Source organism: Danio rerio, chromosome 21, assembly GCF_052040795.2.
Source record: "Danio rerio strain M-AB ecotype USA chromosome 21, GRCz13ab, whole genome shotgun sequence".
Taxonomy (NCBI): domain Eukaryota; kingdom Metazoa; phylum Chordata; class Actinopteri; order Cypriniformes; family Danionidae; genus Danio; species Danio rerio.
The window spans coordinates 45,333,621-45,343,367 of NC_141041.1; the positions used below are offsets into that span (position 1 = coordinate 45,333,621).

Sequence of the window (9,747 nt, forward strand, 5' to 3'; positions counted from 1 at the left end):
CATTAGATGTAACATAAATCTCTTATGTACATAACTGATGAGGAAAACAACTACAAAGATCCATATTAATGTCAACCAAATGCATAAAAAGTGATGTGTCATGCAGGGAATTCTGGGAAAGTCAATTTACGGTTATTCGCCGTATATATTAAGGAAACATACCGTTAACCAGGTTACGGATTTGTACTGTAGCATTTTTACAGTTTTTTACTGTTGAAATTACGGACATTTTTTACAGTGTACATATGGATCGTAAATTAGATTTATATGTATTCCCCCAAATTTCAACCCAATAACTCAAGAATGGCAACATAAGTGTGTTATATAATATATACATTGTACATTATACAATAGTGCTACAGTTTTTACTAATTTTGTTAAATAAATTTTACAAATTTTATTAAGCACATTATAGATGTGCTTATGTCAAGAAATCAGCGTTTGTAGCTGCATTTGTAAACTGCTTACTAACATCTATTAATGTGCAGTTAATGCGTAGTAGATAATGAATTAACTGTTTGCTAATGCGTAATAGATGATTCACAATGTGTAGTTATTATAAAGTATTAACCAATGATTCTTTGTTTAAGTTACAAGCGTTGTAATCTTTTGTGCACATATTCTCTCTTGAATTGCCCTAAAACAAACGCAAATGATAAACTTTTACTCCATTATGGTTAAAATCTGCAATGACTAGACGACTCATGTGGTCTTAACTGTGTTGGGAATCAACTATAATACCAATTCAACATTGCATATCATGCGATGTGATTATTGCGGATGTACAGTTTGTGATATCAATGCTGAAACAATACATTGTGCAGCCCTAGGGATAGAAGATTCTGTCATCATTTATTTTCCTTCATGTCATTCCAAACCAGTTGAAATGAAAAATAAAGAGATTGCTTTTTCATGTGTCCGTAAAATAAAAGTCAGGGGAAGCAATATTGTGTTGGATTCCATTGACTTTCATTTTATATCTTCATTTCTCATACAGGTTTGAAACCACATAAGGGTAAGTGATGACAGAATTTTTGGGCAACTATACCTTTAAATATTTACTACCCAAGCTTATACATGAACTTACAGTTGAAGTCAGAATTATTAGCCCCCCTGTTTATTTTTTCCCCAATTTTCTGTTTAACGCAGAGATTTTTTTCAACACATTTGTAAACATAATAGTTTTAATAACTCATCTCTAATAACTGATTTATTTTATCTTTGCCATGATGACAGTAAATAATATTTGACTAGATATTTTCCAAGGCACTTCTATACAGCTTAAAGTGACATTTAACTAATTAACTAGGCTAATTAGGTTGACTAGGCAGGATAGGGTTAATAGGCAAGTTATTGTATAATGATAGTTTGTTCTGTTGGAAAAAAAAATAGCTTAAAGGGGCTAATAATATTGACCTTAAAATGGCTTTTGAAAAATTAAAAAGTGCTTTTTTTTGCCAAAATTAAACAACTAAGACTTTCTTCAGAAGAAAAAATATTATCAGACACATTGTAGAAATTTTGTTGCTCATTTGGAAAACATTTGAAAAAGAAAAAAAATCTAAAGGGGCTAATAATTCTGACTTCAGCTGTAAGTAAACAAGGCAAAATGTGTTGCTTTTGTTATGCTTTTGGCCATATATAAATGCACAACACCTTTGCGCTAAATATCTAAGTTTATGTAGACAGCTGTACAAAGCTTTGCCTGCATCTGTTTTAATACCATGTTATTGTCCCGCAGCAAGGGAATAATGTTCCAGAGAGTAAGTTTGAAACTTTATTAAAATCAGGTTCTGTTCCCATACCGTGTGTGACCACAACCATGTTTCAATCAAGTGTCATGCCTCATACTGCCACCCACTGTTCATGAGCGATGTTGCATGGGATCCTTCATCTGTCATGGTGTCGATCAGTGCAATGCTGTAGCATTTAGGTTTCATGCCCTCATGGACCAAAAGGTGAAGTGTGTAATTTTGTGAGGTCAAAAAGCTTTTTGCTCTTTCCGGTGTAATGTTCCTGGTTAAAGGTGCTGTATGTAAGTTTTAGACTTTTCTAAAGCATGAAAGTACCAGGATATGTTTACAGATATTTAAGAAACATGCTAAGTGAACATTTTTTTTTATCTGAAAGACAATGCTAAAGTCAGATATTCTGCTTTGAAAATGTACGTTACATGCCGGAACGACTGTCTTTGTTTTGGGTTTTTTAACCCGCCCAATGCCACTTTAGCCAATTATATTTCAGCACCCTGGGTTGCCTTTTTGTAAAACAAGAGTATTTCATTCATTCAGAAAGGCTCTTAAATCATGCACCTGCGATCTCCCGTGGAGAGTAGCACACTCTGAAATAAGACGCAGATTCACATCAGTTTATTAACTAGCAAATGATATAAATATTAAGAATGTAAACATTAGGTGAGCAGGTTTACATTGTAACTCAGTGTCCTAACAACACGGTATGTGACGAAATTTGCAGGGATAAGCAATTTGGCTGTTTGCACCAGATGAAACTCGACAGAACTTTAAATACAGCCATTCTGAAGCACAGAATAGTGCACTTACTGCACTCACACAAAATGGTGCGACTTCTAATGTAATTAATGTATATTAAACATTATTAAATGTACATGCAAAATCACTAATATGTGTTGGTTTGCAAGTTCAATTTCAAACAGTTTAATTTATTTTTAAGATCTAAGGTGAACTATCTGCTGCCGCTTTCAGTAGTATAGCAATAAATGTCATGTGAAATGACTTTTAAACTCACATTATTAGCATTCAGCACTGAATAAACACATGAGGTGTACCTGAAGTGATCATTGTCAGTTTTCTGTTGTTCGCCTGTGAGAAATGGAAGCCGTTTCTAATATATCATTTTGAGGTGTTGGTTAGGACAAAAACTCATTTTAAAATATGGAAATTATTTCTTCTATTGGTGCCATTGCTTTTATATAGGACACAATTTAAATCAGCCTTTAGGTTTGATAGTCAGACTCGCTCCTGTTGGTCCTTAATCTGGCAACCTGTGCTTGCATGTTTTGATCAATAGATGCAATACCTAGTGCAACCACTGGGTGTCAAACTTACATACTGCACCTTTAACGAAAAGTACATATATATATATGACTTGCACCTGCTTTGTATTATTCTAGTTAACTATCAATCAAATCTGAATGTAACAAATAATTAGCAAATATAGTGTTTCCATATAGTGTCTTCAAGAGAAATGATCTCAGATCATTTTAAAGGGATTGCACAGCAAAAATCTAAAAATTCTGATATTTGTTCATCTTTTGAATTCTAATTGAGATATTTTGCATGAAATTGGAGAACTCTGATCCTCCAAGGATGGCAAGAGTCAAAAGACCAAAAAAGGTACCAAAAACATCCTCAAAAATCAAGTCACTGGACTTCTGAAGTCATTTTACTAGCATATAAATAATTGAATGTTTTTAAACATATTGCTTGTTAACTTAAAGGCAGCATCTGTCTCGTGTTAAGTTTTGGGGGTTAATAATAACCAATCATCTGACAGAATGACCTTTTTCACCATTCCATCAACATGACAAAGTCAGACTGCTTTTTAGATATGCGTCTGTTGGGATTTACTCCACCAGCCGGAATATTACCCGCTCGTTAAGCATGACGTCACGCCAAGCGGCTTCCGGGTCCAAGCGCTCTATTCTACTGAATGGGGAGACTCGTGAAATGGTAATAATGAACGTTTACAAAGCGATTTAATACTTTCGAAAGTCACGATTGCAGCAATATGCCTAATATCCGATGCCAGAAAGTGATTCATTTTGTTTTATAAATTGTTAAAATGTTGGTATTTGTGATGCAGCAAGCCCAGAGATTGTTGTGTACACTATGACTTTATATAAAACTTACTTTAATGTGTGATAGGAATAAAAAGTGATCATAAACGAATGATTTCCAACCCAAATGAGTGGCGGCTTGGACCTGGAAACAGTATTACATACGTCACCACCTAACAAGCGGATAGCAATCACATAGTAACTACAAACCCCTGAATCTCAAGGCTGAGGCATGTCCAAACAAGCTCATTTTCTTGAAAATCCTAAAATCCACTTATTTTTGTAATTCTGTGTTTCTGCCTTTGAAAGCACAGAAATTAAACACTTCACCTTTAAATCACTAAGTCATGGAGATATGTCTTCAATACAAATGACCACCAATGCTTCTGTTTTCCTGCTACAGGAGAGCTGCAGTGTCTCAGTCCATAGCAAAATGTCCGGAGTGGAGTCCACATGGCACAATGTAACCCCTTCCCCCCCTCCAACCAGTCAACCTGTTTCCAGTAGCAGCAGTGAGGAAGAGGAGTTTGCTCAAGTCATGTCAGCAGAAGCTGAAATGGAGAAGGTGGAGCATGGGAAAGACTGGCCTAAGGGCACAGTGTGGCGAGCCACCCGGGAGCTGGAGCAAAAGATCAAGCAGGAGGTCTCGTCAGTAGCGCTGGTGTCCTCTGCTCCCGTGTGTCCCTCGCGACGCTCCCCCGTCAACACCAGCAGCATGGAGAAAACTGAGGAGACCTCATCCCACACACACCTCACACCTGATCCAAACACTGTGTCAACACGCCATCACCAGCCTCAGTACCACAAGGTGGAGAAAGACCGGAGTTTTTCATTTGAAGAGGGAAGTGAAAGCGAGAGACGACTCAGGGAAGGAGAGCACAGGAACACCGGCCTCACACACTCGAGACAAAGCCATTCGCACTCGTCCAGTTGCTCTCCGCCTCTGGTTCTCCAGCTCGAGGGCATCACAGAGCAGGAGAGTTACACGGATTCTCGCTGTCCGAAGGACATGAGGGAAACCTGGGAGACCCTAAAAGAGCTCGGGGCGTTTCTCTGGCAGGTGAGCAACTGCTCGGACAGGAGGCTCAGCCAACCGTGGTCTAGGAGGGAGCAAAGGAAAGGCCGGGCTGCTCGAGAGAGGACCAAAGAGGTGGAGGCTCGGATCCGGCAGGCTGGACTGACCCCACCCTCAAAGATGAAGCGTTCAGCCTCGTTGGCCAAGCTTGGGTCGCTGGAGATCTCGCCTATTGACCTGAGCGAACTTGACTTGAGTCCTGCCTTACTCTCTGCTCCCACCAATAAGCCTCGGCCCAATTCGTACAGTGACGATACCTCAAAAAAGCAGCGCGTTTTACCCCACTGCACTCCTGCTCCTCTCCCTTCCTCTTCTGCCTCCCCTGTTTCTTCCACTGGATCTCCTATGCTTGGACATGCAGAAAACGATGACACGACTGAAGAGGGGGAATACAGTGACAATGATGTCATGCCCATGCCACTGCCACACTCCCCGGCCTCCAATCAGTGTTGGAGGGGGGGAAATGCACAGGAGGAGGCAGGATGCGCCCCGTTACCTGCTTCGACCTTGATACCCGTGGCAACACGCCAACAATATGGGAGGACCCATCCCCTGCGGAGACTGAAGAAACGGACCGTTAACCCTTACCACACTATGTGACTTCTATTCTGTGTGTGTGTGAGAATCTGTGTGTTTGTGCCTGCCAGTGTGAGTTTGTGATTAAAGGGAAGGCTCACTCAAAGACGAAAGGTTTGTCATCATTTAGTCACATTGATGTCAGTCCAGACCTGTATGACCAGTCTTCTTCTCTTGAAGATATTGTGGGATTGGGGGGGTTGGGGGGGTTACAATGAAAGTGAGTGGGGTAACTCCAATCACTTTCACTTTTACAAATAATATGCAACATCTCACAGGTTTGGACCAGCATTAAAGGTGCAGTAGGTGATCTGCCAAAAAGCTAACCGCTTGGCATATTATCTTTGGACGGGAGGAAGGGACTGTTATTCAAAGCCACACCCCCTGAAATCGCGAGCGCGCGCACCGCGTCACAACAGCCGACAGACAACCCACTTGTTCATGTCATTCGCCAGTTAGCTAGTGCCAGCACCGTGCAGGAATTACGTTTATTACTTAGCCACACTTACATGCTATTTCAGAGCGAATATTCAGAGTAATGTTAGCGGTAAACAGTATAGGAAGGCTATCATTGTTCAAAAATGACCCAATGTGAATATAAAAGCAACTTCAAATTAATAAAGCAGGTTAGGCTTTATTTATTTATTATTTATTAGGCTATTTACTGGTGTTTTGTTGTTAAACTAAATATAAATCTACATTATAGATGCTGTGAAAGAACCTTATGGAACTGAAAATAATCACATCAATCTTTCACCGGGAGATTTCAGTGGCTGAACAACACGTCTGTGCAAGTCATTCATAACACAATCTAACATAAAATAGCTTCAAAACAGAACATCACCTGTTTAACAGGTATACTTCAGCCATGGTGTCGTCCTTCCTCCAGCGTGCTAAAGTAACTCCAATATTGATTCAGGTTTTTAAAAGTTTTAATTTAGCATTTGATTTCTCCCGGTCCGTCTCGTGACCGCGCGGCCACTTTATACCCGCGCCTGGCTTTACAGTAATCGGCCCGAGATCGGCTGTCCTTCGCCGCCTCCGGCTCCGACTGGGCATCTGCGAGCGGCCCGCAGCTCGCTCGCGCACATGCGTTTGTGATGCAGACGGGCACGCACTAATAGAGGATCTGCATGAACACATGCACAGAAGTCAGAATCTACATTTGCTGACAGACAGTCTGACCAGCTTATCGGAATTAAGGGAGATGACGGTCCGACTCTTGATGAACATTTTTTAGTTTTATGCTTTACCCAGAATATAAAAATACATATAAACACATTTAGATCATTTACTGTAATCATTACTAGACTGTGAAGAGACTTTCAACCAGCACAACAAAACATGTTTCTGAAGACAATCACCTACTGCACCTTTAAAGAGATATTTCACCCGGGTGTGAAAGTTTACTCGCTGTTTACTCTTCCTCAAGTGTTTCCAAACCTTGTTCTGTGTTTGCTTTTTGTTCGGTCGAATACAAAAGAAGATGTTTTGAGGAATGTTTGAGGAACCTGAGACTTCCATAGTGGGGAAAACAAATACATATGAAGTCTATGGCTACAAGCTTCTCAACATTTTTCAAAGTAACTTCAACAAAAACTCAAATCAAGTGAATAATGAGTAAATCGAGACAGAATTTTCAGATTTGAGTGAACTACCCCTTTAAGATGAGCCCGGATGATTCAAGCATGATCATTTTTGGGTGAATTATCTGCCACGCATACCTCAGTGGGCCTTATCCGACCGCGAATCAAACAGCGTGGACATTTTAGAGCACAATGTGATTTTGAATGTTTTTAGCTGGGATTGATGGCCCAATAAACCCAAATCGTGGAGTCCGACCCATCATTCGAGTAGAAAGAATATCGCTGCTCTGGAAGAACAACAAAGTGCTTTGACTGATGTACTTTTTGCACAGCGTCTATCAGGTCGTTCTTTGAATACCGGGGTAATACAATACATTACCATTTCATCCTTTACCTGTCAAGTCTATGAACGAAAACCACAATATTCTGGAGGTGTATGTGCGCGTGCGTGTGTGCTGGAGGTTTCAGATGAGTGTGCTTAAATTCATTCAGAAATGAATGACATGTAATAGTGAGTGTAAAATTATTACAGATATGAGATTATTATGTGTGTGCATGTTGGTTTATTGAGAATGGGATCAGTTCTGTGGTACTCGTAGAATGTAGAGTTTATGGGCCTACAGTAAGTGTGCAAATGTATATTTTGTGGATGTGTATGATATGTATACTTTAACATGGGCGTGTGTGCAGTTTCTGTCCGTTTTCGACTTCAGTGCAGTTTCTTCATTCAGCATTTTCTGTTTTGTTAAAAAAAAAAGACAACAAAAAGAGGCGAGGAGGATTTTAATATGCACTTTTTATTGTTGTTTTACATTTTTTTAAACTGTGGTTTGTATTCTGGACGCATGCTCACGGAGTATGTATTTAGAGTTGCCTGTAAGGGTTTTTGTTGTACAGTGCAAAAAAGACAGAAAGAAAAGTGAAATGTGTCTTTGATTGTTGTAAGACTGGAAATTTTGTTTCTTTTTATTGTGCTTAAACTGTGACAATTAAAGAAAATTCCAAATGCACAATGCATATTTGGTGTTTTGTCCGGCTGTGTTTTCAAGAGTTCACACTTAGCTGATGATTAATTATAAAAGCTTGTTTGGCATGCTGTCCCGGGAGAGAGCCCTGAGCTCATGAGATCCTCGAGCCCAGGGCTCCCTCCCGTTGCAAGGCGGGAGGGGAGTTTGAGCTCAGGTAGATCTCGAGAACTCCCCTGCTGTAGCAAGTGATTGCTTTTGAAATAACTACATACTAGAAGCGTGTCTATGGTGCCAATTTGGATTGTTCAATTGACTTAATTGCATGTTTTTAGGCGGTGGGAGGAAACCGGGGAACCCGGGGGAAACCCACGTGAGCACGGGGAGAAGTGCAAACTCCACATAGAAATGTCTGCTAGTTTGGTAAAGCCAGGAACCAGAGACATTCTTGCTGTGAGGCGACAGTGCTACGCACTGGACCACCGTGTCACCTGTCTAAGAAGGAGGAGTAGGGGAGGAAGGGGGGACCCTTCAAAACGAAGATAGCAGTGGAATGAAACCCAGGTATTTATTGTAGTTTAGGAGTCATCTGATTGGAGCGTAGTGAATTGGATAATGCGGATCCAGCCGCTAGCAATCATAAGCACGTGATCCTCTTGAAATTAGTTAATACATAAACTTCACTTATGACACATTTTTATGATCCGTACACTGTTCAGAGATGACAAGTAAATACAGATTTTCTCATAATTAAGGAATTTACTTTCATTTTTCTGTTTTATTAAAAAAAAAAAAAGTCATACTGCATTTTAGAATATTTGTAACTATATATGCTGCCCTGTTAACTTTAAATAGGACTAAGCTGTGACCTCAAATGTTAGGAAATTGTAGATTGTGGTCACCACTTAAATACTCACTGGCCACTTTATTCGGTGCACCTTGCTAGTACCAGGTTGGACCCCTTTTGCCTTCAGAACTGCCTTAATCCTTCGTGTTATGGATTCAACAAGGTATTGGAAAAATATTCTTAAGTTTTTGCTCCATACTGACATGATAGCATCACGCAGTTGCTGCAGATTTGTCGGCACATCTATGATGCAAATCTCCCGTTCCATCACACCCCAAAGGTGCTCTATTGGATTTAGATCTGGTAACTGTGTAGGCCATTTGAGTTCAGTGAATTGTGATTTTTCTGAGAGGATTCATGCTTTATCACATGGGGTATTATCTTGCAGGAAGTAACCGTCAGGAGATTGGTACACTTTGGTCATAAAGGGATGGACATGGTCAGCAACAATACTCAGGTAGGCTGAGGCATTGACATGATGCTCAATTGAAAGTAATGGGCCTAAAGAAAATATCCCTCACACCATTACACCACCACCATCAGCCTGAACCATTGATACAAGGCAGGATGGATCCATGCTTTCATGCTGTTGATGCCAAATTCTGACACTACCATTCGAATGTAGCAGCAGAAATGGAGACTCATCAGACCAGGCAATGCTTTCCCAATCTTCTATTGTCCAGTTTTGGTGAGCCTGTGTGAATTGTAGCCTCAGTATTCTTAGCTGACAGGAGTGGCACCCGGTGTGGTCTACTGATGCTGTAGCCCATCCGCCTCAAGGATTGACGTGTTGTGTGTTCAGAGATGCTCTTCTGCATATTTCGGTTGTAACGAGTGGTTGTTTGACAGGGCCGGAGTGGGACTCTTTTTCAGCCCTGGAG

General features: G+C 40.4%; 1 protein-coding gene across 9 annotated transcripts in view; it reads left to right on the top strand.

Moving 5' to 3' along the window:
• ssh2b (slingshot protein phosphatase 2b) overlaps nt 1-8,067 on the top strand; it is a 65,309-nt gene extending 57,242 nt beyond the window's left edge. For 3 of the 9 annotated variants that reach the window (XM_087299934.1, XM_087299931.1, XM_087299929.1), the window contains one exon: nt 4,221-8,067. Coding sequence is in view for 7 of the 9 variants with exons in the window: in XM_087299929.1 (XP_087156055.1) it covers nt 4,221-5,492 (1,272 nt within the window). In the remaining 2 variants the exon portion in view is untranslated. 9 annotated transcript variants of the gene reach the window in all.
• The last annotated feature ends 1,680 nt before the right edge of the window (nt 8,068-9,747 follow it).